This window comes from Cyclopterus lumpus, chromosome 2, assembly GCF_009769545.1.
Source record: "Cyclopterus lumpus isolate fCycLum1 chromosome 2, fCycLum1.pri, whole genome shotgun sequence".
Taxonomy (NCBI): domain Eukaryota; kingdom Metazoa; phylum Chordata; class Actinopteri; order Perciformes; family Cyclopteridae; genus Cyclopterus; species Cyclopterus lumpus.
This window is the reverse complement of record NC_046967.1, coordinates 9,228,160-9,254,309: the sequence shown is the minus strand read 5'-3', so window position 1 is coordinate 9,254,309 and position 26,150 is coordinate 9,228,160. Positions and strand designations below refer to the sequence as shown.

The 26,150-nt window shown below is 48.9% G+C and overlaps 2 protein-coding genes across 2 annotated transcripts; both read right to left on the bottom strand.

The window, feature by feature from the left end:
- Positions 1-936: 936 nt before the first annotated feature.
- Positions 937-15,198, bottom strand: LOC117740992 (A disintegrin and metalloproteinase with thrombospondin motifs 5). Its single transcript, XM_034547710.1, has 8 exons — positions 12,791-15,198; positions 8,138-8,270; positions 7,783-7,950; positions 6,984-7,267; positions 5,622-5,805; positions 5,342-5,517; positions 4,793-4,968; positions 937-4,518 (listed from the first exon to the last, which is right to left on the bottom strand). Exons 1-8 carry the CDS (start codon positions 13,892-13,894, stop codon positions 3,831-3,833), a joined length of 2,913 nt encoding a protein of 970 aa, XP_034403601.1. The 5' UTR covers positions 13,895-15,198; the 3' UTR covers positions 937-3,830.
- A 2,920-nt stretch (positions 15,199-18,118) lies between these two features.
- On the bottom strand, positions 18,119-25,692 carry LOC117740421 (sodium- and chloride-dependent GABA transporter 2-like). Its single transcript, XM_034546817.1, is given in 25 exon segments — positions 18,119-18,242; positions 18,245-18,293; positions 18,524-18,694; positions 18,817-18,917; positions 20,322-20,425; positions 20,557-20,666; positions 20,668-20,700; positions 20,828-20,872; positions 20,874-20,941; positions 21,459-21,483; positions 21,486-21,585; positions 22,040-22,080; positions 22,082-22,123; positions 22,125-22,145; positions 22,288-22,332; positions 22,334-22,375; positions 22,377-22,427; positions 22,767-22,868; positions 22,871-22,901; positions 23,019-23,112; positions 23,213-23,353; positions 24,514-24,647; positions 25,119-25,201; positions 25,203-25,253; positions 25,642-25,692. Coding segments are annotated over 25 exon segments (1,794 nt in total). The 3' UTR covers positions 18,119-18,183.
- Positions 25,693-26,150: the final 458 nt, after the last annotated feature.

Sequence of the window (26,150 nt, the reverse complement as noted above, 5' to 3'; positions counted from 1 at the left end):
TGCTAAAATTACTGGATCATCCCAAAACTTCATTGCCTTAATTTAATATTGTTGTCAGATTTGAATTGGAGTAAGTGAAATGTTCTGCTTTCCAATCTGAACCTTAATACAGTAATTTCCATCCTGACCCATGAAGTTGGTTCCTTCTGTAACAGAATATTTGTCATAAATGTTAAAGTAACAATTAACGTGATGCCATTAAATGATGGTCAGTGTATTTGAAATGCTGTAGGAGGGATATATAATATAATATATATATTTTGACCAGTGGTGGAAAGAACGTGAATACATTTTGTCAAGTACTGTCCTTTTGGTACAAGTCGAAGTTTTGAATATTCATTTCATTATGGGACGTCTTACCCCACTGACAGCTATAGTTACTTTGCAGGTTAATATTTTACATCTCATACATTATGTTGCTGTTGCATCTTCCCAATCACATTAAAATGCTGCTTGTATCATCCAAATATACAAATACTCCATAAGTATTAAAGGGGCCACTGTGGATGTTTTTGATACTTTAAATAGATGTATTTTTGACATTTATATTGCACATATTGCTATTGTTTAAGTCTGTACACTTTTACTTAAGTTTAATCTTTTTTTAATGCATGAAATGGAGGATAATTGCATAGCAATATTATTATTGTAATACTTCTTGCATTACAAAAAGCTACATAGTGACAATAGTCCTGTCATAACTTAGTGACTGATTTGCAACATTTAAAACACATGTAAGATAAATAAAATGTATTGATGCTGTGGCAACATTGACAACACAGACACAACAATATTTAAATATATAGATTTTATGTACATATATTCATGTGGATGGCTAAAAAAGAAACACTATATTCTTACAAAGGAATGATTCTACACAGTCATATTCCTAAGTCAAATAGCAATTTGATACAAAATGACTATAATAAATAAAACTCATCTCATTGTTTTTTTTATTCACACACATACCAGTTGTACAAACAATAAATTACAAGTTCAGTGCTGTGTTTCTGTCGTTCAGCGAGAGGGGTTTCCCCACTGGAAGAGTCGAGTAGATTGTTGTGTTTGTATGTGTGTATAGGTGTATATGTGTGTGTGCGTGTGTGTGTGTGAGGGTTTCTGAAATACTCAAAATGCTGTGTAACTGATGGGTTGTTTTGATGTCTCTGTATGTGTGGCAGTTCTGTGTAAATATGGTTGAATACTAACACGTATATGAAAGATCTACTCATTGTACAAAAATGTCTACATTGTGTAAATAAATCTGAATGTGTGAGGGAAGAAGAGAGTACACTGTGTGAGTGGTATGTTGACCCGGGTCATGCACTATCTGAAGACCTTCCTCGTGGTTGGTGCCAGACGGGTGAGGCTTGCCACACAGGAACATGTAATTTGTGCTGCAAACAATTACAGGCAGGTATTTTTAAAAGTCCACTTGATATGTGATGTACATTGTCTACACTCTTAATGTATCCTTGATTACATAACCCAATCAAAGCATGACATTGTGAGGAGGATTTTAAGGAATGAGTTTCCCAAAATAACCCTAAAAGCCAATCTCCTCAGTTATGCCTAGTGGTATCTAGTGATTTTACTGATTAAAAAAAAGTAAGTTTTACATTCTGATTAACTTTCTTGAGAGTGAGACAAGAAGATTGATACCACACTCATATATGTTTGTTTAATATGAAGCTAGAGCCAGCCGTGCGTTAGCTTAGCATTAAAAGTGAAAATGGGCAATTTTTGCACGGATTAAGCAAACAATATGAAGCTGTATTCAGCATATTTTTGTTCTTTGGACACAATCTCTCTCCCCTTGCTTCAAGTCTTAATGCTAAGCTATGCTAACCACTTCCTGGCTTTGGCTTCATATTTAAAGGACAGGCATGAGAGTGGTATCATTCTTCAGATCTATTTCTTAACAAACAATTTCTTAAAATCAACAGCATTACTACTTTCCACAATCATTGTCCAGTATTGGCGCTATTTCTTTCGCAGGAAGTAGTTCCACATACATTGTTGACAGTGAGGTCTGTGGATTGTCTAAAGTAAACGAGGCATTGTTTCTGAAGTGACCACCGCAAAGGGAATTCCATTCATTGACTGGGCTGGTTGCACCAGAAGGCTATCTCAATTACCCAATTCTTTGTATTTTGGGTGAACTGACCCGTAAAATCATCTATTATGTGGCACAATCAGAATTGGAAACGGATAAAACAATAATTTGCAAACACAGGATGTAAAGTAGTAACATAGAGAATGAGTGATGAAAAGAAAGAGGAGAATTACAAAAAGGACATTAATGACTGCATTAGTATCCCTCTTGCTGTCGTTGCGAGTATCCAGGGCTCACATTGTCATACATAAACAGATAAACAGACTAACAAACAGATATTGACCTCCACAACAAAACACGAAGGTCCCAGACCTCCCAGCACCAGCATATTGACTGATACAAACGGATATGAGAGAGGAGCTTCAAGACGCACATGTTCACGGACATACTGTATGCACTTCAAACACAGGCCTGGATGCACACACACACCCACATACTATAAATGCACACACACACACAAATAATCAAGCATTGCCCCAAACCTGTGAGTCATCCTTAACCTCTGTAAATGTTAAGGGGTGTCGTGGTTACTTTGCCCCTTTTTCAATTGAACTGTTATAAGGTTTGTCCCCTGAAGGCCACCGTATGCTTCCATACTGGACCGTTTGCTGCCCTCACACCATGCTGCTGTATCAACGCTGCACAGGTGACTCGTGCCTTCTGGACTTGAGCAGAGACGTGTCTAAACAGTTTAAGGGACGCAACGCGCCGTCCATTAACCAAATGTCTGGGTTCACCCATTCATTCTTGGTCACCACTACGGGAAATGGTTCATGATAAGTCTGCCCTTCTTCTTGTGCTGCTTCTCCATTTTTCAGCCGGACATATCTGTCAAATAAAGACACAGAACGCCTATCGTTGGGGCTTAATTGTAGCCCTGATCCAGCACCTTCATCATACGTATGCGTATCCCCTGTAATTTGGACATTTTGGTCTTTGAATGGGTGATAAAAGTATTTACGGGAAGAGTATTGGTAGGCAGCCAGAAGGTAAGGAGACCACCATTTTAGTTTAGGATGCCCTCAAGTTGGTTGATGAAATAGACATCCTGATCAATTGTTGGGTTTACATAATTTGTTGCTACGAAGATTGTTCAATCCGGTGAGTTCATTATTTCAACACTGCCCCATTTTTTGAGCAGTTCAGTGACTGAAATGTCGCAGTAGGACTGAGCTGTGATTCGGACAGACATGACGACGAGGTGTATAACGAGTGCTTCCCATTGCCAGGGCTCTCGTCTCTCGGACACAAACAGTGATTAGCATAGAATACAAAAAAAAAAACACGACAGGCATGCCATTACAGGGCAAGACACACTGAGCCTCCAGGGGTTTGGAGACTGGAGTAAAGACAATCAGTTACTGTCCATGTGGAAATTACATGCAATTTAAGTCCTTAGCTACGCCAGGGCGTTACTTGCCACTATGATACGGACACTGTCCACCGTTTTACTTGTGCTCTGCATCGCTACTATGATTCCAGAACATTTATCTGGCATATAGTCGGGTACATCCAAGACAATCTGTGTCTGGGTCTCTTTGCGTATCTGGTCCAGGCGCTTTTAGCCAACATTCACAGTCCTGTTTAAGGTTCTTAAAAGTTATTGGTCCATAGTCCAACATCCAGCACTTGAGACCTTTATCAGATGTACAGATTAAACTCCTTCCTACAAAATGTTTATTGTCCCACGTATCATTTTCTCTCTCTGTCTGCCTCAACATCTCTTCACCAGACAGTGTTTGAAGGCAGAGGGTCGGGCACCTAACGTGCAGCCCTTGGACAGTTTCCCATCCTGGTCCTTGCACTGCACAGTCCGGCTCTGCCAGCCAGTGTCACAAGTCCTGGAGCATGTCATCCATGCTCCCGTTACCCAACGGGGCCCCGGGGTTGGGGTGGAGGGACCGGGAGCGCTTGGTGCCCCTGGGACCAGGACGGAGGGAGCGGTGGAAGATGTAGTGGTGGTACTGGTGGAGATTCTTGTCGTGCTTGAGACTCTTGTAGTGCTCTGAACAGGGGTGGACTTCGGGTTGGGGATGAGCGGAGCTGACGGCTGCTGTGGGGCTGTCCGTCGGGGCATAAAGAAACTATAACGAACATCCAGGGGCTTTTTAGCATCCGTCGCTAGAATCTGGACCACCAAGGATTCTTGGAGTGCCCCGGGACCCATGCTGTGAAGCCACTCGTCCCTCTGGCTCCAGCCGCTGTAGTTGAGCACAGAGCCGTTGAGTGGGATGATTGTCTCAGAGGTGGAGATCATGAACTTGCCGTTGAGTAGGTACTCTTTGTTGGGTCGTCGGAGAGCCAGGTAGGCGGTGTAGCGGATCTGGTCCTTGGCCTTGTGCTGACGAACCTTAATGTGGGTGGAGCCGATAGGGATCTTCACCACGTCAGTGTAGCCTTTACTGTTTGGCCAGAAAGAAAGTAGAAGGTAGGTCAGATCAGTGTGCAACACAGTGTCTTCTTTGTCATCGCTGGCTTTGCATCAAAATAGAAAAACAATCTTAACAAACATAATACGAACATTTTAGCATATTGTAAATTCATGAGATATCTAGGTGGAGAAACACTTCTTCCTAAATTCTGCATGGGCAAAACATCACGTGTGCAAATGTATGTGCATGATTCCCGTGATACGAAGACAAACGATGCACGCTTGAAGCCCTCCGTTGGTCTTACCTCTTCTTCGTGAAGTTGCCCAAAACGCGTATACATCCGGTGCTGTCGCCTCCACAAATACCACACTTGTCGAACTGGAGCTTGGAGCCAATGATGCCGTCGCAGCCTGTCCGTATACACTTCCCTTTGACGCACACCGAGCTGCTGTAAGGACGACACTCTGTCCCCTCGACCACCTGAAGGCAAGCAGTCACAATTATTTACCACATTTTTATTTTTCCATGAAAACAGGTCCACCGTGTAGGATTTAGGGGTCTATTAGCTGAGAACAAGCCCTTCATATCTCCATAGGGAGCGGGTCCTCTTCCCGGAGTCCGCCATATTTGACCGCCATGTTCCTGAAGAAGCCCAGAACGGACAAACAAAACACTGGCTCTAGAGAGAGCTTTCTACTTTTTTTTTTACTGTACCTGAAGGTCACTGTAGTTCTCCGACAGGCTTGAAAAGGGAGTGGTTGCAATCTGCAACCTCACCACTAGACAGCCCTGAATCCTACGCGTTGCTCCTTTAAATACACTACAATCGCTCTTTCTTTTTAAGCTAACTTACCCTCTGAGCGAACACCACGTAGTATCCCGTTCCTTTTGCTCTGCAGGTCAACTTGCACACATCTTTGGGGAGGACTCCAGCGTACTTAGGCACCCACTCAACAAAGGTCTTCACCCCTTTCGGATCCGTCTGGGGACCGTTGCGCACCTCACATTGCTCCTGCCGGAAACTCTTACCTAGAGAAAAGTTACATGGAAAGTGGAATGAGGGACTAAATGATCAATAAACAATACCATGTGCTATTCCAGGCATGCACGCATTCTCAGGCTGTCACACTCACTTGATGCAGGACATGGTGGGACGTTGCAGGACCGATAAATGGCTCGCTTTCCTGTGCAGTAGCGCCCGTTGTTCCGCGGCGGCGGGTTGTTGCACAGGCGTTGGGCAAACTGCACCCCGCCTCCGCATGTTCTGGAGCACGCACCCCAAGGACCCCAGGAACTCCAGCTGCCATGGTTGGACGCCTGGGAGACGGAGGAGAGGAGAGGGGAAGATGAAAGAGGACACAAAGAGTTTGAGGGAATGACAGAGGAGCGGAGGAGAGATCAGTGAGTAGAGAGGGATGGAGGGGAAAGAAAGACAAAAAAAGAGAGGAGATGAGAGAGGACAATTAGTGCTTATCAGACATGTTGGATGTGGTTGGTGGCCAGGCTACGTGTCACGGGGAAAGGTCTCAAGAGAAAGGTCTCAAGAGAGATTTAAGATAAAGAAAAATGGGCATGCATTGTGTGGTCAGAAAAGGAACGAGGCTATCCCTATGTGATTAAGTCTCTCATTGAGACATCATGACTGAATCTGTGGTGGCAGCTCACATGCTTCTCCAGAGGAAAAGCCTCAATGAAATTCTTACGGTAATGTCCTTATTTTTGTGTTTTTCCAAGCAGTGCTACATGAGTCATCGGAAACAAAGTTGATTTTATAATCCCACAAAAGCTTTCCCAGCGAGTTCCACCGTTGAGCCTTAGTACTGCAGTACTTTCCCCAGTAATAGCCATTTAATCTGCAATCATCCGATAATAAATATATGTGGAGGTTAAAAGATTCTGCAGTCTAAAATGGAGGGGCTTGACGTTTCCCTGAGCAGTAAACTGGTCGTCTTGCCAGGCAGCGAAAAATCCGAACTTGGGCCACATCCACACATACAGTCGTCTGCCAAGGATGGAGTCAGACCCGACATGTCATGTGACAAACACACACAAAGGAAATATTCTTTCACATTCTTTTTGACTTTCCCTTCCGCACACACACACACACACACACACACACACACACACACACACACACACACACACAGCGTCGACTGCCTGCCAATAACGGATTTGGTCCTTTGACTCACTGAGGCCAAATTCAATTTAGATCTGTTTAAGCGAGGCCAAGAAAACAAATGGATGAGATCAGCAGTGGCACAAACACAGCAGACCACACAATGAATAATCCGTGACACTTGTTCTTTTCCTTTTCTACTTTTTCAGTAGAAAAGGTTTTTGGTCTCCCACAGACAAGTTCCTACAATGTGGAAATGAGTGCTTAGAATATCAGTTTTTGAACTATAAAAAGCTTCTTTTTTGGGGGGATTTTGGTCCTTTTTTTGTTGTCGTCACCTTCTAAATCTCCGGGTCATCCACACCCCGATGCCACTTACCGAGTAGTACCTCTTGCGGGTCTTGTCCACGCACTTCCCGTGCAGGCAGATGCGCCCCTTCCCGCAGGGCGTTCCCTCCACGGCCGGCAGCTTCTTGGTCAGACACACCATCTGTCCGTGGCGGATCACGGCGCACCACAGGCGGGCGCACACGTCCATGCCGGGGCAGACGGTGTACTCGGGGCCGAAGGCCAGGCGACACTGACGGACGGCGTCGTAGCTCTGCCCCGGGAGCTCCTCGGGGCCCAGCAGGGGGGTGCGCGGGGAGTCCAGGAGGCACTCGGCTGTGGCAGGAACGAGCGCGGAGGGATTAGTTTTTTTATGATTCTGAAATCTGCATACTCTTGGCCGGCGTATGAAAGTACATTTTATTCTTTTCTTGAGGCCTGTATGACATAACGCTCTGGAGCAGCAGCAGATAGTGTCAAAATAAAAATGATATGCTGTTACATGAATTAATCCGAAAGGAGTTTTCTTTTCTGACAGAACGCCAACCGCCGAAGCTTTATCCCCCGTAATGAATGACACCTCCTGATGAGGTATAACTCATCATGATAGGCTGCCAGAGAATTGTCTTTGGCTGCAGTGCCGGTACACTCTTCTAAGGAGTTAATAGGGTTGTAAATAACTCCCTATGAGCAGATTACAGAAAATTCATATGGAGACAATTTGAAGTTGGAGAAAGTCAAACTTCTGCGGGCTGGAACGAGTTCTCACCGTTCAAATAAATGCATAACGACAAGCCCCTTTTGTATCCCCCCATTCCCCTCAATTGCTCTGCACTTTCTCCCACGCTCACCGTTGCCGTCGTCAAAGAAGTCCGTGATGGTCGCCGAGGTGCAGCGGCTCCAGGGCTTGGAGGCGTCGATGGAGGTGAGGATGGAGGACATGAGCCGCTTGTCGCTGTTCACCCCGAAGCGCTCCTCGCAGAACTTGGAGTCGTCGTGGGACAGGCCCAGCAGGTGACCTGGGGTGCACGGAGTTGACGGATGGGAGAGAAAGAGAAGGTGAGGCGTCCGCACATGCAGCGGGTATCAGGTGTACGACGTCAGACAATACTCTTCACGATCCTAATCAGCACCAGAGACGTGCTGACAGAGGTGCGTGCCCTGGCGTGTTTGTGTCTGTGTGTGTTTGTGTGTATCCATGCCTACCTATCTCATGCGCGACAGTAAACGCAGCGTGAAGCCCGTCGTCCTCGATGACAGCGCAGCTTCTCTCCGGGGAGCAGATGGTGCCGACGTCCGCCATGCCGAGGGTGTCGCAGGAGTGGTGGCCACAGAGGTCCTGGAGGGAGGAAGTACTGTCAGTCTACATTAAGACACGAAACATTGTGGGAAACATTTCCTCCTCATCCTGAGGCCTGCTGCACCTCCCATAATGCATGCTTTCAAGACGGGTGGAGTGTCACTTTTTCACCCGCCGCCTCCCTCTGCCTCCACCACCTCTCCGTTCCCAAGGACACATCATTGATCTTTGTTTTGTTTCCCACACATGTCCATGCAGATGAGGTCTCGGGGGGGGGGGGGGCAATCAATCAGCGAACCGTATTGTCACATTGCAGCGCACGTGTGCATTGCACTACAGGGTACAGGCGCACACAGACGTATGTACACACATGCTAGTGTGTGTGTGTGTGTGTGTGTGTGTGTGCAGAACATCCAACTCTCTCTCTCTCTCTCTCTCTCTCTCTCTCTCCTGTGGGGAGGATGAATCGTCATGTTAAGTAGTGCGGACAGGCCTGCTGGCTCGTGTGTGAGAGCCTCTCCGTGGAGAGAGTTTACCCCGTTCCCGGCTGGTCGGGTTTGGAACAAACTGCCTTGTGTTCCGCGCTCCCACTCAGACAGACAGACAGACAGACAGACAGACAGACAGACAGACACACACACACACACACACACACACACGCACACACACACACACACAGCCAGAGTTGCATGCATGCATAGAAGTTTCTCTTGACTTTTTAACCGTGCAGACAACGATCCCCCCCCCTTCCGATGTTCTTAATCCCAGAATGTACATCCCTATCTACACATCGTTTACCCCCGCCTCCGCCAGCTCTCTTGCCCCACTTTGTCTCCAACCAAAGGCCTCTCGCACGAGAGTCAAACCGAGGGAGGAGGATAGAGAAAGAGAGAGAGAGAGAGAGAGAGAGAGAGAGAGAGAGAGAGAGAAATGAGCACAGGAATCAGACGCTTGGGGGGCGGGAGGGGATGATGGAGGGATGCCGGATATTAAAGTGAAGAACTGAGAGAACAAGGAGTTACAGAAGTATTGGCAGAAATAACAGGAGAACAGGTGGCACGCTGGTTGTGAAGGTCAGGAGGCGACGAGAGCTGTGTGTGTGTGTGTGTGTGTGTGTGTGTGTGTGTGTAACAAGACCACTTGCGATCTAAGCCAAGGCTTGTGTTAAACCAACAGCCAGCCAGACCCAGACACCCACTCAAACCTCGCTTGCGGAGTGAGTTTAGCTGACTCTGTGTGGTGGAAACGCCCTGCAGGAGGATGACAACGAACCTGCTCATCAAACGCAACCACAACAAAACAACAACAACTGTCAAGGTCACAAATATCCGGTCGCCCAGTGATTGACAGGGAAAGGAGGCGAGGAGGGGACTCTCCGGCCAGTTTGCGTATGCCGCCGGAGCCCTTGGCGTCAAGGGTTTTTTCGGGATCAGAGGCCCGTCTGCGGAGTTGTCAACATAAACCAGACGGAGTGCAGCACGTGTGAAATATCAAGAACAGTTAAAACAAATAGAGGGGCGAGCTGTGACGGGGGCGAGGGCCGAGAAATGTACAGGAGGAGCTCAAACCACTCACATGTTCGACGTGATTGACACACGCGTGGAGGACACGGATTGTGTGCGGGTGCATGCTGAGTCGACATCTTAGTGTCTCTGCAAACTATTATGGTTTATCAACGTTCAATGGAATTCGAATCCATTTTGACCACTTTTTGGCAGGTAAGATATCCGAGTCAATATCACGTTATTGATTAAGTCGACCTTCCATGCATTGATGTTCTATTTTGACCTTTATTTTGTTTTTGTTTTTTATTTTGTATTCATCAGCAAATGGAACGGCCCTCGGAATCCGTGTGGTGGGCGGAGACATTTCTGGTATGTATATAGTCATTTACTTCAAAATGGAAGACTTGTACTCTGACATCTAGACTCTCTCTTACATAACAATGTATGTGTAACGCTGAGATCTTAATCCACTCTCTTCAGCGTGAATGTTGCAGTCAGCTAAATGCCCCAACATGCCATGGCAAAGATAACAGATAACAGAATAAAGTGCTATAATTGGCATGTTTTATCTGTACCCACAAGCCATGTCCATCCGCGCGGCATCAGATAGCGGCATGAACGCACATGCGTGTCGATCCCTCGGGGGCGCTCGGCCAGCCATCTCCGGCCAAAACGTACAGTGGGGGCTTTGTGCGTTGTCCGAGAGCTCGCAACAAGCCAACGCAGCCGTGCACAGCGTTTTTCGTCTTCCCACAAAACGCAGACGGCGCACTCGCGAGCTGTAGCCCCCTCAATGTGCCCCGTTGTTTTGTTCCGGCCGCTGGTATGTGTGGAACAGGGTGACACCGCCGCACGGGTCAGCTCACCGCGGGTACGGGGGGTGGAGGGGTGCTGGAGTAATTGGACCTGACCACAAAGAGATGAGTTCCCTCCAACCCTGTGCTTTCCTGCGCCCCTCCTCCTCTCCTCCATCCCCTTCTCCTCTCATATGGGAACAATGGACCGCCCTGACTTCACAGTCACAAACTCTTCAATGGGCTTCAGTTCTAGTTCAACAATTGGGTTCCACTTCACGGCCGCTCCGAACACACGAGACCGGAGAGGTTGTTTTATTTTCACGTGAACTACTATTTGACACCTCCGACGTTGGGTGCAATACGAGGCCGTTTCCTGTAACACGCCTGAACTGAATCTACAGCACGTCCACGCTCCACCGGAGTTACGCCCGAAAGGTTCCCGAGAAAGTCCTGAGAAAAGAGTTCACACTTTTCCACGCCTCCCACTTTTTTCCCCCCCTGCTTTTTTCAATCCAAAATGCAGCATGCAAGGTATGAGGTACGTGAGCCAAATGAACTTTTTTCCTAACTGGCGTGCCGTGGATGGAAACTCTAATGGCTCTATCCTGTTTACAAGACGGCAGACTTTGTGCAGCTCTTGACATTGCGTGGGGAGCCAGTGGTGCAAAACAAAAACACACTTCCGTCACCCGGCGGTAAGCAAAGTTCAGATGCTCGTCCATCCCTTTTAATGATCCACGCAACGGAGTGACAGCAATTCAAGCACTCCATCAAAAAAAAGTAAAGTAAAGTGTATTATTTGGAGATGGCATGGTATTTTTTTTTTCGATGTAGAATAGAGAGAAAGCCACAGTCATGTTTTATGAGCTTCATGTCCAGTTGGACTCTCTGCCTTCCTGTCCAGAGGCTCCTGGGTAGAGGTCTCTGGGTAGCTGCTTTTCATGCCCTCTTGACACCGCCAAACCAAACCACCGGAGGATAGCACCGTGTCCTGTCTTGGCTCCGTCAGTCCTGCCCGTGCAAGTGTAGTGGCAACAGGGTTAGTAAGGAGCCACGAGGTGGTTGGCACACAAGGCATATGGGCCACTTTGCCAGCTCGCTGACCTCAGGTATGCACGTGTTGCCTTTCAAGCAGAACGCCAGGAGATCTCGAGGTAGTACTTCTCCCGCCCAGCCCTTTCGACAAGAGCCTGCAAGAGCTGAACACACCGCAATCCAAGGGGAGCCACTCGACTCTGAGCTAACCGCGGCGAGGCCACACCCGGAGAGGTGAAGAATGCATGTCGGTGCCCTGCGGTTTCCGAGCAGGCGGGCAGGGACGGATGAGGAGAGAGAAACAGGGGGGGGGGGGGGGGGGGGGGGGGGGGGGGGGGGGGGGGGGGGGGGGGGGGGGGGGGGGGGGGAGACGGTGGAAGGAAGGGATGCATGAGTGGGGTCTGGGTAAAGGCCAGCCTTCTCACAGGGTGGATGTGTTTGTTTTCTCTGACAGCTCGCAGCAGCTGACAGGACGCAGGAAAAGTAGCTGGGAAAAAATTTGCAGACTGGAGTGATAAGAAAAAGAGGGAGGGAGGACTTGCAGGGCCGGGATGACTACCTAATTAACGGCAGTTTCAAGGGAGTTTTCAGGGATATTGCTGCAATGCATCCAGCAGCTGATTTCAAACCCCCTGCCCTGGGAAGAATGTGCGTGCGCGGCGGCGGCGGCCTCGGGCACGCGCCTCAGATCACACAGACTTCGAGGCCTTTGGGGCTGTCAGGGGACTGGGAGGGGGAGGCTGGAGACAGAAGAGCCTGCCTAGAAAAATACTAGGCGCAGGAAATACAGATTTTTTTATTTTTAAATGGACTTTTATACAGACGCTGCATGCGCTGCATTACGCACGAGAGATTCAGGGGAAAAAAGAAGAGGGAGGGAGAAAGAAAGCATACAGAAAAGGGCTGTATATAAGCAGCAGCTTGTGCAGTCTTCTGATGGTTCACAGTTGGCCAAAATAACCACTGAATGTGTCGCTTTTCGGCTGTTATGTAACACCGGTGATGTGTGTCAGTTATGTTCACTCAGTGTGTTTTGCTGTTATTAAGCTATGCAATAAGCCACCAGAGGCTCTGTCTGCCAAGTGCTTAGCTACAGCTTCCACCGCGTGTGCACCATCAAAATAAAAACAACCCGTGGCGTCACACCGGCGCGCTGAGCCGCCCTCTCCTCTGGTGGAGTGTGCGGCGTGTAAGGGAGGGGGGGGGGGGGAGTTTTGTTTACCTGCCTGGTGAAGAGGATGGCGGCGTCGTGGTGCTGCTGGTGGTCGTCGTCCAGTTGGTTCTGCTGGTTCTGCCACTTGCAGAAGCTCTTCAGGGTCGCCGCCGCGTTCTTGGACACGTCGAGCCCCTTCTCCTTCTCGGTGACCACGGTGACTTTCACCACCGTCAGCCGGATGGGGTTCTCGATGCTCGCGTGGCCGTACAGCTTGGAGGCGATGGCGGCCAGTGTGAGCAGGTAGTGGTTTAAGTCCTTGCCGTACTTCTTGGTCATGGTGTCGTCGGCCACCAGGAGCAGCTCCACGTGCCTGGCGCGAGAGACCGACCTCTTGCTCCGCGCGCCATGCACCGGCGCAGCCGCGTTGGCGAGCCGGCTCCACCGTGTTCGCCCGCGCGCGCCGTGGCCACCAGCGCTCTCCTCCGCGAGCGCCTCTCTGTCCCGTCTCCCCGTCGCGCGACCTCTGTGCCGGCGCCTCCCCGCCGCATCCCTGCGTCCTCTGCGCTCATCGCGCGTGCCGCAGCTCTCGCGCCCCTCGCGCATGGCTTCGAAGCTGAAACGTTCGCGCGTGAACACGTGGAGCGCGCTCTCCGCGTCCTTGTCCTGCAGGGCGCGCACGTTGTGCTCGTGTCCCTTCGCCCTAATGATAGGCGTGATGGTGTAGCGCGCGTGGTCCAAGGCGAAGAAGCCCTCGAGAGCCCCGCCGCAGAGGTTGAAGACGGCCAGGGACTCCGGGTTGGAGTCCACTGTCCCTCGGTACACGCACTCCCGTTGCAAAGCCGCGTGGCTGTCCCCCATCATTGCGAGCACATACTGGGGGCTGAAGTGATGCGACAGCACCATGTCGTCCCGCTCCATGTCCAGCTGAAACCGGCTCCCATCCAGGTATAGCAGGTAGCCCACCTTCCCTCCTCCGTGGTAAATCCGGTCAATGGTCCGCACCACCCCGTCTGTCCTCCGGGCAGGTGTGAGAAGCGACCCGTTCGCAGGTGGAAGATAGAAACCCTGGAAAGTAGAAAGCCCGGCTCCCAGCTCCAACTCCACGACGCACAGCAACAGTAGCCGAAAGCAGAGCATGCCCTCGGCCAGAGCACCAATGATCCGCACCATTGTTCATTCCAGCCCGAAGAACATCTATGTATCCAACTAAAACGACCCGGGACCGGCTCAAGAGACAACTTTGAGCATTTGTTGCTCCAAAAAGCGCATCCTCCCGGTGTCCAAGTCCCCCATGAAAAGGCGCACGGTAGTAGCCAACAGGGGAGCAAACAAAACCATTGAGGAGAAGAACAAGAAAAAGAAAATGTAAATGGGAACGAAAAAGGGCAGCAGAAAGGAACTGTGTGCAGGCTGGAGAGCACTGAGCTGAACTTGGAGAACAAAAACACAAAGTTTGCTCTTAATAGGACCCGGAGAGAAAAAGTCCTGCCCCCTTTGCGCTCAATCACCACTCCTCCACCCCCCTCTTCTCTCTCTCTCTCTCTCTCTCTCTCTCTCTCTCTCATCTCTCTCTCTCTCTCTCTCTCTCTCTCTTCCTCAAATCAGAGTGGAGTCAAGTGCTGGAGGAGAGGAGAGAAACCTGAACAATGCTGTCACTGGAGTATTTCCCATTGCCTCAGCAAAAGGAGAGTCCATCATGACTCTTTTTGAGAGGAGGAGAAAGAAAGAAAGATGCAAGCCAGAAACCAAAACCTCCAATCCCCTCTGGTCAGGAATAAATCTTTAAATCTATACCTCATCAGTGACAATCCCCCGAACCCCCGCATCCCCCCTTCTCATTAACTTCAGTATATCAACATCCCTTGAAGGCATAAAACAACAACAACAGCGAAACAAGTTACCAAACATGCTGCCACTCCCAGGACCAACACCATTTATCAACCATCAAACACCAGCCATGTTATTTTTACACGTTTACCACTCTGACTCCTTTAATAATTGAAGGCTAAAAGTCCAACAGGACTTGACTTGAGAGTTGCAGCCAACATGGAGGGGAATAGATAATTTATGTCTGTTCCCGAATAAGAGTTGTGGGAGTTCACCGTTACCGGTGCGAGATATTTAATGGCGTGTCGTGAGATTGATGAAAATCTGTGAGCATGCATGTGCTTGTGTATGAGAGAGTGGTGGAAAAAAAGTGTGTGTGTGTGTGTGTGTGTGTGTTTGCAGATGTGTGACTGTGCGCAGGAACTGCTCTGGGATCTGTTCTGATTATTAATTGTACCTTTAGGGAAGTGTGTTTGGCGGTGCCAATGGGATGTTATTATTGTGTATACTGAGAGGGATTGAGCTGACTGGAGCTGAAGTCACTCACATACACACACCCACGCACACACGCACACACACACGCACCAAAAGTTCCAAAACACTGCTCATTTGCTGAGTCACCTAACATCAATTACCTCTGCACACCACAGAGAGGTGGGGGGGGGGGGGGGGGGGGGGGGGGGGGGGGGGGGGGGGGGGGGGGGGGGGGGGGGGGGGGGGGGGGGGGGGAGGGGGGGGGGGGGTGTGGGGGGGGGGGGGGATACACACCCAAACAAAACACGAACGCACGCACGCACGCACATACACACACGCCACGGCCCCCCCCCCCCCCCCCCCAATGCACAACAGATATGAGGCGTCGACTCCGCGGCGTCATGCGCCCGTGTCGTCTCCCGCTGCTGATCCAAAGCCCCTGATACGACTGACAGCGGTGTGGGCGTGGCCCGGCGCTTGCAGGGACACGGTGTGCTGCCACCGTAAGCCCCCCCCCCCCCCCCCCTCCTCTGCCACGGGCTCGTTCAAACTCTCTGCTACGGCCCTGCAAACCTGCTATTGAGCGTGAACACACGGCGCGCTCTCTCTCTCATCCAGTATCGAGCTGTTATGCAATGCACCTCCCACTGCCCGTCTCTTTTTCTCTCTCCGTCCTCACGTCTGGTCTACCCCCCCCCCCCCCCCCCCTCTTCCCCCCCGCCGCCTCACCCCCAGCTGCCGGCTGCATCTCCTTCACAGCAAACTGTCAAGTGTATTACCTGCAGGAAAAAAGGCAAAAAGAAAGCCTTGGAAAGACAAACCCGAGCTGTGTCTGTGTGAGAGAGGGTGTTTGATCAGGGCAGAGTGATGTCAAGACAGACCTTGTGTATGTGTGTGTGCGTGTGTGTGTGTGTGTGTGTATAGACAAGCCACATGCATGACTATGTTGAGAGGATTGTTAATGCATGTGGTGAAATGTACTGCAGCTGCAAACTAGTGACGCCGAGTCTGAGCAAAAATTAGGCAACTTTCCACAGCATCTTTCAATGCTCCACTGAGACACACACACACACACACACACACACACACACACACACACACACACGCTCTGGCTCATATCCCTACAATGTCCTCTCCCTCCCTCTTCCTCTCTCCTCTTTGAATCTCACACACTCAGCCCATTGGATCATTTTTAATCCCCATCATCTAAAAACCGAGATGTATGCCAAAGCAACCATATGGGCATAAACCGCCCCCGTTATCCACACACACACGCACACACACACACACACACACACAAGCACACGCACACACACACACACACACACACACAATAACACAATAACCCGGATCACACGTGTAAAGTGGGCTGCATACAGTATTGAGTCACTAAAACCAGTTGTGTGCGTGTGATCCCGCGTGCCGAGCCACGTGTGCGCGTGCATGGGACCGGCCCCCTTCCTACTGTGGCTGTGAGGGGAGGGGAATCCAATACGGTTAATTGACAGGCTGAGCCTTTTACATAACCACCATGCTCTATCTAAGTGGTGGTGTCAGAATCCCCCCCCCCCCACCGAGCACTGCAACTCTCCCCTCCTCTCTAGTCTCCATGACTCCCCCCCCCCACACACACACACACCATCCCTCTGTTGCTCCATCTCTCTCCCTCCGTCCTTGTCTTATAACCCTCCATGGATGTTAAACCAGTAATTCCCATCAGGATGAAAATGTTCAGATGAAGGGAACGGCAATCACAGCGCTTGTTCTTGTGATGGTTCAGCGGCTGATGGAGTGTGTGTGTGTGTGTGTGTGTGTGTACACTCTCTCCTTTTTCTGCATCTGTTACCACGGCGCAGAGAGAGAGAGAGAGAGAGAGAGAGTAACATCCCTTGGGCGACAGCTCGCCTCAACAAGGTTTATTCAGTTCTGGGGAACACAAACAAGCACACACACACACACACACACACACACACACACACACACACACACACACACACACCACACACGCACCATCTCACTTTTTATTTTGCAAGAAATACACAGAAACCTTTTTATACACAATATAAATATATATATATATATATATATATATATATATATATATATATATATATATATATATAAAAAAAGTAAAGAAAAATAATTCGAGAAAAGAAACACCTGTAAACAACAGAGATGAGCAGATGGGCTCTAAATTAATCTCAGAGGAGCATCCAATCGAACACCTGATCCAGGTCCGAATGGCAGTGCAAGGTTTGTTAAAAGGAACTATTTTATCTTCACGCATGTTAATCGCCCACGCTCATTGTTCATCCTTCTGGACGTAATGCACAGAGGACATGACGGCATTACAGTGAAAGACTGAGTCGCGTTATAAAAAAAAAAAACTTTCTTTCACAATTTCAGTTTCAGGACCGGAGTAAAATAAAAATAATTTCAGTTCAATATTGTACTAAGACATGCTGATTCAGACGCTATGCTTTCCCAGCTTGATAGATGATGGTTATTTTTGGTACAGTGCAAAGACATTATATTCAATTTAGCAAGAACTGCACTTCAAATGTGTGTATTTTGAGACAAAAACAACAACACAACAAACTCCCCTGCCTACATTTAGATGAGTATAACAGATTGAAAACAGTTACCGCACATTTCAATCCTTTCGCCACCCTTTTGCATTGGCAGTAATAAAAAGTTGTGTTTTGCCAATTCAACATGGTCATTACATGGTCTGAGGGTAAGGCGGACACACACACACACACACACACACACACACACGTCCATACAAATCACTGTATAAAACGTGGCCGACTCATGGAGTCATCAGAGGACAGCGGCAACCCAAACATATTCAGTAGAGTCAATGCGAGGCGTGCAGTGATCTCTCATAGAGAGTAAAGGGGGAGGGGCCAACTTACTCAGTAGTGCTGGCAAAATGCCAACACTTTTTTAAGTGTTTGTCATTTAGCTGCGTCCTGAGCCTCGGGTTGGCTGTAGGCGCTGTTATTACATGATTCACAAGTACAGTGACCCAACTAGTGCATGAAGGAAAAGACTTTAAGCAGAGGAGAACAAGATCGAGGATACGAGTTCGGCCTCCCGTTGAGGCCGAACTCGTATCCTCCCTGAGTGAGACGCCCTGGCCTCCCAGAGGGCCGTCATTGGGTCATACCATCCTGGATGATGTCCGCGTTCCACTCCTTCGTCTTCTCGGTGAGGGCAGCGCTGGTGACGGGCCTTCGGCCGGGCTGCAGAGACGTTGGAAGCGCTGTTGGTGAGGGGGGGGTGTGTCAAAAAGAAGTTAGTCGATTGTTTTACATCACAACATGCGTATCCCTCATTTAATCTGCGTGTTTAGTTTGCTTCTGTGTAATTATCCGAGAACAATTCCCACATTGTCTACGAGTACACATTGGAAGCATCCCCGAGGGGTTAATGACATGTCATCAGCGGGCACGTGCGTGGCGGATGAATTCAAAGAGAGAGCGCCGGTGTAACCTGCGGCAGGGTTCCCGGAGTGGTGGCCAGGGCGTAGACGGCCCAGATGGGAAGCAGGGAGACGGAGGAGAACGTGAGGAGCCAGCCCAGCGTAGTGGCCCAGGACGGAGAGACCAGGCCTTTCCCCAGGTTCAACGGAGACCAGCTCACCAGGGAGAACACAAAGGTAGCCTGAGCGTGAACAAAGGAGGACGGGGGTCAGTGAGTCCACTCAATTCAGCATACTATTTCACGGTAAGCGACACACACTTTAAGGGTGTGAAAGCAGGCCAGCGGGGAAGGGGGTCACTCACAGTGCACACGGCTGGGGTCAAGTATTTCCAGCACAGCTTGAAGACGGGCAGCGGGCTGTAGCCGGTCATGTCCCTGATGTTGGCGTTGAAGCGATCGGCTCCTGTGGTCAAAACAGAACAACTTCACCGCGTGTTGCCGTAGCGACAGCGCACACTGGTAGCCGGAGGTGTCAGCTCGGCAGTAGTAGCATCTATGCAGCTGAGAGTTGATGCTACGTCACTAATATCTTCTGATGTTAAATATAAAAAAAACCACAATGTATAAGAGTGATGGTCAAAACTACAAAGTAGTACAAACTCTGAAGTAATACGTTAATGCACACATTGGATGCATACATATTGAAATGTTACAAGAAAGAAAAAAAAGGGACGGATAAAAGTAGGGCGTCCCTTTTGTCTAAAATAACCCCAACAAGTGGAGTGAGCAGCAGAGGAGAGAGGAGTGTTAGTGTATGTTAGGGTGCTTCGCAAACTGTCAAATCCCACAGTCATAAAGAGGGGGTGGGGGGGGTGGAGTCCTGACCGCTGTGTTACCCAGTCCATTAAAAAAACCTCTGCTCCGCTCACCTCCTGCTGGGAGAGCCATAAAAACAGGCTTCCTATTCACACACCTACCGCCCAGCGACTGCTTTGAATTCTCTCCCGAATTCAACGTTCATTTTGTATTTGTCATGAGGATGTATGTGCGCAGCACGTCGCACTCTTAAACAAAACAATGCATTTTGGTAATGCTCCGGAGCCCCAGGTCTGGCTGGGAAGAGGGGCTCCCGGGGGCTGCCAGACTGAGACCGAGAGGCCACGGGGCCCGGGGCTGATTTAGGGCCTGGAGACGGGCGGGCGAGGGGGGGGGGGGGGGGGGGGCTGGCGAGGAGCCAGTCTCCTTACAACAGTGGGTAGCTGCAGCCGTGTTAATATACTGTCTACCAACTCTAACTGGAATGTAGAGGGAGGGGAGGAAGTGGACTGTGTGTGTGTTAATCAGATTATAGGACTACTTTCATTAGTGGAGTGATAAAAAATAAAAAATAAAAAGTTTAATTCTTGCCACTGCTCTAATATTTCATGGGTGTACTGACAGCCATCAAACTAAGATTTATTTAGCCTATTGTCAGACTAATGAGCTTCGGCAGAATTTAATTAAATTCAGACATGGAGTGAGATGGTGGGACATTTTGTATATATGAAATAAGTCTATGATTAAAGGAGCTAAAGCATTTAGTGGGGCTGTCGAGGAGGAGAGAAGGAAAGGAAAGTATGGAGGATTAGAAAAGGAAAATAAATGCAATGAAGGATAGGAGGAAAGGAAAGAAAAGAATAAAAAGAAAGAGGAAAAGGAAGGAGGTAAAAGAAAGGAGTGGAAAATAGGAGGTGGTGAGGAGAGCATGAAAGCAAAGCACATTTAAGAAAGAAAGGAAATGAAGAGTACAGGATAGGGGAGAAGGAAATTAAGGGAAAATAAAGAAAAGGAGAGGATCGGCGAGGAGGAGTGATGGAGAGACTTGTACCGTAGATCCAGCCGATGGCGACAGACTGGAAGATGGAGAGAAGCAGCAGGCTGGCTCCACTGCAGGAGAATTGGTCGTAGATCTGGAACACGTACAGACCCACCCTGCGTCGCCGTGGACGCAAGCGGGCACACGAAAGAGAGAAACTCCCATTAGTCCTCGCCGTAGCAACACCAAACGAGGGAGAGGATAATGTGGCAACCCCCTCCTTGTCCAAATCCATCCTGAGAGTGACCTACCGGCGTGACGCATGACCAGTCCCCCAGGAAGCAGACGACGCAGGACGAAGAGCAGCACCAGCTCTCTGCGGTGGCCTCGGCGGATCCGATGAGGGTACAGGTCAGTCCAGCGACGTCATCAGGGCCTCCAGACTCACAAACTGCGTGACGGAAGGGAGGCGGGGTCAGCGCCCTTTTAAACGCTCGAGACGCGATACATCGATGGCCGTCGCGGGGGGGGATTCATCAAATGCGTGTGTGTGTGTGTGTGTGTGTGTCTCTCTCTACCTGTGTGTCCAGCCCCAGCATGATGATCATGAGGAAGAAGCAGACCGGCCCAGAGCTGGGGGACCGGCATCATGGCGACAGCTCTCGGGAAGGCAATGAAGGCCAGACCGGGCCCTGAGAGCATGAAACACATAAACATGGAGTAAATACATGTGATTCTCACATAAAATGTGTGACAGAAGCATGGTCAAATTGGGTCCTAAATGAGGTGTTGTGTGTGCATTTTGTTCAGAATAGGTTTATAGATTTATAGAAAGCTGGTGTATTCATGTATTATTATTAAGTCCCACAAAAAGACCAAAACACTCCCTTCTATTAATACTTTCCAACTTCCTTACTGTGTCTGTGGCACTCCAAGCCCATTCATTACCACTGAAGGTGTAAATCTCTTAAAAAACTGTCACACGTCTTTATTAAAACTTTTTTTTGGGGGGGGGGGACTATTTTTTAGCAGCGGAGTCATACAGATTAAAAAGTTGTGGAGCTTTATGGCGCAAGAAGAATAGTGGATTTCAGGCTATGCAGACAATGCCAGTTGGGCGATATATTCTGTGTCGGCTTTGGCCCTATCAATGGGATTGGTTGACTTTAACAAACAAAGACACCTCTGCCGCATCCAGCTATGTTTCACCTGACTGCACCACGGTGGGCGATGTCCACAGCCCTGCTCTTCAGCCATGAAGCCCAGCGCCGAGAAGATGGCGAAGCCCGCCAGGAAACTGGTGGCGCTGTTCAGGAGGCACAGAAGGAAGGAGTCCCTGGAGGGCCACGGAAAAAAATATAAAACACAATTAATTTAATAATAGCATTATAGCGAGAACACAACCTGAAGAAATACACGTAGAAAAGTGCCCTTAGCAGAATCTACAGAGGTCTTGATTCTGGTCTTTGACCTTGAATTGTGGAGCTCTGGCTCGTTAGAGTCGATACAAGCCAAGAGCTCAGTGCTTGGCTCTTTCTGTGTGTGTGTGTGTGTGTGTGTGTGTGTGTGTGTGTGTGTGTGTTTGGGTGTGGGTGGGAGTCCTAGAGTGTGGGAAACAATGGCAGCCGGGGCTGTTCTCTAAGGTGCGGCTCTATCAGTGTGTTTTCTCTGTCCATTCCAGCCATTCCTTCTGGAAGCCAGCTGACCAGCCGGGGCTTACATCTTACATTTCAGTAGGTATGGTCTGTCTGAAGTGAAGTGGGAAGGAGAACGGGACAAAGGGCTCTCACTTATAGCAGTCGTTGTTGTATTTGTTGTAGCTGCCGAGGGCTTGTGAGACTTCCCAAACCGATTCCATATGAGAAAAATACCTGGGGTGCCTGCATCCATCCATACCTGGAGAAAGAGAAGGGTTTTATTGAGGCCAGAATAACATAAAGGGGTAAAAGCAGTAAGATCCTAGGATTCCACAGTATCTGAAATATATGCAAATAAATGAATGTGTCCCTCATGAAGTCTCTTGTGTGAGGTTTCGTACCTGCGGGTCTGGCCAGGAGCGGGTGTGGTTGGGCTTGAGGTAGTAGAATGATGCCCTGGGTCGCTCCGGGCAGGGTGGCGCCGCGCACACAGCAGCACAAACAGCATGACATATGGGAAGGTGGCCGTCAGGTACACCACCTAGAATGTACACAGCGGCAAAAAAAGGAAACGAGGGACAGGATGTGATGGTTGTGACTTTGCCACCAGCTTCATGAAGGATAAAAAAGATTCATCCCGACACATCCCTCTCTCTCAGACCAGATAAAGGGAACTTCCAAAAACACTCACGAGTCTATTCAGTGGACAATCGCACTTCAAGATGATGCTTCGGGGGGATGTTTCTATTCAGCGAGTCACACTGCTGAATTTTCTATGATCATTAAGTGGATTTTTGGAAAATTATGATATCTTTGGGAAGTGGAAGTCCCGTAAGGGTATCTTCCGGTTCGATGTGCCTGACCAACTTCCTGCTCCAACCTTTCCGGTGGACTTCACTCCCTTCCAGACACAGAAGTAACAGATGATCCAGATGGTGGCGAGGCACAGAGCCAGCTTCCAGCTGATCGGGCCCCAGCTCGTCTAAACTGCCTGGAGAGACGGAGCACCTCACGCCTTGAACACACACACACACGCACACACACACACACACACACACACACACAGCTGTTAATAGACATCCATACCACAAAAGAAAAAAGAAGAAGTGAGAAACCAAGAAGCGACACTCACTCCCAAAACTCAATGACGGGAGAGGTGGCGTTCTCAGGCAGGCTGCTCCCATTGGCTGTCTGGGTTGCGGTGGTGCGAACAGGGACACACGCCTCTGCAGGTGACACAACGAATTTGGAAGTTTCACTGCGGTGGACTCAACGTGCAACGACGGGCTCTCCCCCCCCCGCCGACACCCCGGCCCCCGGACTGACCAGTGTTCCACGTGTTGTTACAGTGCGACCAGGGCAGCTCCGCCTGGAAGCTGTAGGACAGGTAGAAGAGAGCCCAGGCCAGGATGACGATGTAGTACACGCAGCCGTGCAGGATCATCACCTGGCTGGCATAGCCGAGTCCTGCAGAGACAGGGGTGGGGGGGGGGGGGGGGGGAGGAAACACAAAGTAGATCCCATCAGCCGGCTGACACAGTAACGAAAGCTGAACGCGCTTCACGTCATCATTCTGTCATCAGACCAAAGTCCCTTGAGGTCCTGATGAGAGGATCCATTTATTCAGACACTCGACTCGCGGCCCACATCGAGCATATCTCCATTAAGAGTGACTGCTCGAGCGCGGACCCGACACAAATGACCGCTTGTGGTGCCCTCTAATGAAATGCAGCCGTCGGTCTGATGATGGCATAATAAAATGTGCAAACCAGCGAGGAGTTCCCTACGGAAGCGTTTCTCTGTCTATCCGTGGACGAACACGGGTAGCCGAGGAAGCGCTACATGTTTCCGTCAAAAAGCCTCTCTCTCACATGTGCAGGCCATATGGCCCGAGAGGTCACTGAACAAGGGAAAACACACACACACACACACACACACACACACACACACACATATATTTTGTTTACAATGTGTTTCCCAGGTGGTCCAGCTGGCACGCTACCGGCTGCACCTGCACACCAAAACGGACTTCGAGGTGTTTTCTGGACTTTGTCCGATCAGTTTTTGTGCGTGAAAGTTGCATTTTTTTTCTAAATTAAGGGAAAAGGCAAAAAGTAGTAACCATTCCGCTTGTTGCACCAGCACATGATTCGGTTGCATCCTTCTCTTTGACCAGTATAGTATTAATCAGTGATGCTTCAGGTACTGTACTTCAGTACTATTTTGATGCTACTTTCTACTCCACTACATTCCAGAGGGAACTGTGTTAAAAGTTAATTCAATTAGCTTTATTGCAGCTAGATACATTGATATGCATCTCACATGTTACTGCATCAATAATAATAACCATATACTACAGTATGAAATACCTTAACTAAAGAGCCTGTTTGGCTTCATAGGGAGTACTTCTGCTTTTATACTTTTAGTAGATTTTTTTGAATACAAATACATACTTCTACTTCAGTAAGATTTTAAATGGCAACATTTCGGAACTCTTGAATTGTTTTGATAGACACACACGTGCAGCAGGCAGAGCATGCCAGATGTTGGCGAGGTTACATCCACCCAATCCGGGTTGGTATCTATATTTGCCACCACAGACGTTATGATTGATTTGATAAACATACCTCCAAATAATGGACAGACGGTCCTCCAGGCGCTGACTCCTCCCAGGCTGGTGTACTGTCCCAGCGATGTCTCCATGAGGAACAGGGGGATGCCGCACAGCACCAGGAACAACAGGTAGGGTATAAAGAACACACCTGGGCACACAAACACACACACAAAAGGTGCTATCCTTGTGAGGACCTTCATTGATTACATTCAACCCAATATCTAACCCTAAGATAACGTCGACCCCAAATGGAATCGGAACCCTACAACCAAGTAATAACCACTAAATGAACCCTGTTGTATGACATTTATTGACAACATTAAATCCCAGTCTTCATAAATAGTACAAATCACGTGTAAATGGACGGATTCTGAAAAAATGTAATCCTATCACAAGGTGTAAAAAATACACGTATGCTCCGATCTAACAAACACCTTGCAATGTCATCCCTAGTTTTAGAGGATGGGGAAAAGATGGAGTGTGGGGGGGGGAGGAGAGCCATGGGACCAGGGGAGGGAGGAAGAGAGAGAGAGAGAGAGAGACAGAATTACAGAATGACAACTCTTCACAGTTTGAAGCTGAAACTCCCTCTCTCCTTCCCCGTCCCACGTGCTTTACCCTCCTCCGTTCTTGTAGCAGAGGTAGGGGAACCTCCAGACGTTGCCCAGGCCGATGATCTGCCCCGCCACGGCCAGGAGGAACTTCGGCCTTGCTCGCCCACTGTCCCCTGGCATGCAGGGCCGTCCACGGTGGCTAATTTCTCGTTGAGTTTATTCACCAGCCGGGTCTGCTTGCTGCGGAGGCGCTGGTCGGGCCATCACTGGTTCTGTTACAGACACGCACACACCTCTGAGGAGAGGTAAACACGAGCAATTAGGAGGGAGAAAACATGGCTGAGAGAAGGTCACTCCATTAATGTGAACAAGCACAATGAAGACTTAAAGGTCCTTCAAAAAGGGACCACGAAGCACGGTTCACCCACATCGTCGCAGCCGAGGAACTCGGGTGTCTTTTCTGACAGTTGGTTGGGCCGCCTCACTAGTCTGCGGGGCGGGCTCACATGTGCGTGTGTGCGTGTGTGTGTGTGTGTGTGTGTGTGTGTGTGTGTGTGTGTGACCTTTATCTGTACTCTGCAGCCCACCCAAGGATCAGGTTTGACCATATCCCGCTTGTGCAGCTGGCTGGAGGCCATTGCTCTCACAACACTTGTTTATGGTAGAAAAATAAAACACATGGACCTTTTTTTTTGACACGTCGTAGTCAAAAATATGTCATGCAATTATTGTCAGCTGCATTGCAGGACACAATGTTAATATGTTACTAATGTCAGGTCCAATGTAAATGTATTCATATCTGTATTTGATTTGCGTGACTTTACTTGAGAAAGCATTCATTGATGGCTTAAACCACATGCATATGTATTTATATTTACAACAATTTAAGTTATTTAAAAAAGAAAATTGTCTCCTGTAAATATCAAAATATTATGTAGTCCAACTCAGTCAGTTGATAGTATGTACTTTCACACTAATGCCATTTTATTTTTAATATAATATGCAGAGGTGGCTGATGAATTTTCGTTTTTATGATTGTATTATTATTGTGAGCGTCTCGCGGTGTGCCCACGTGCACACATAATGCCGAATACAA

Excerpts from the sequence above, each read along its gene's own strand:
- LOC117740992 (XM_034547710.1), bottom strand. The coding sequence starts at position 13,894 with ATGGTGCGGATCATTGGTGCTCTGGCCGAGGGCATGCTCTGCTTTCGG. Across the intron at positions 7,268-7,782 it reads CTTCTTTGACGACGGCAACG|CCGAGTGCCTCCTGGACTCC; the intron begins GTGAGCGTGGGA and ends TTCCTGCCACAG. Across the intron at positions 4,519-4,792 it reads GGCAACTTCACGAAGAAGAG|TAAAGGCTACACTGACGTGG; the intron begins GTAAGACCAACG and ends CTGGCCAAACAG.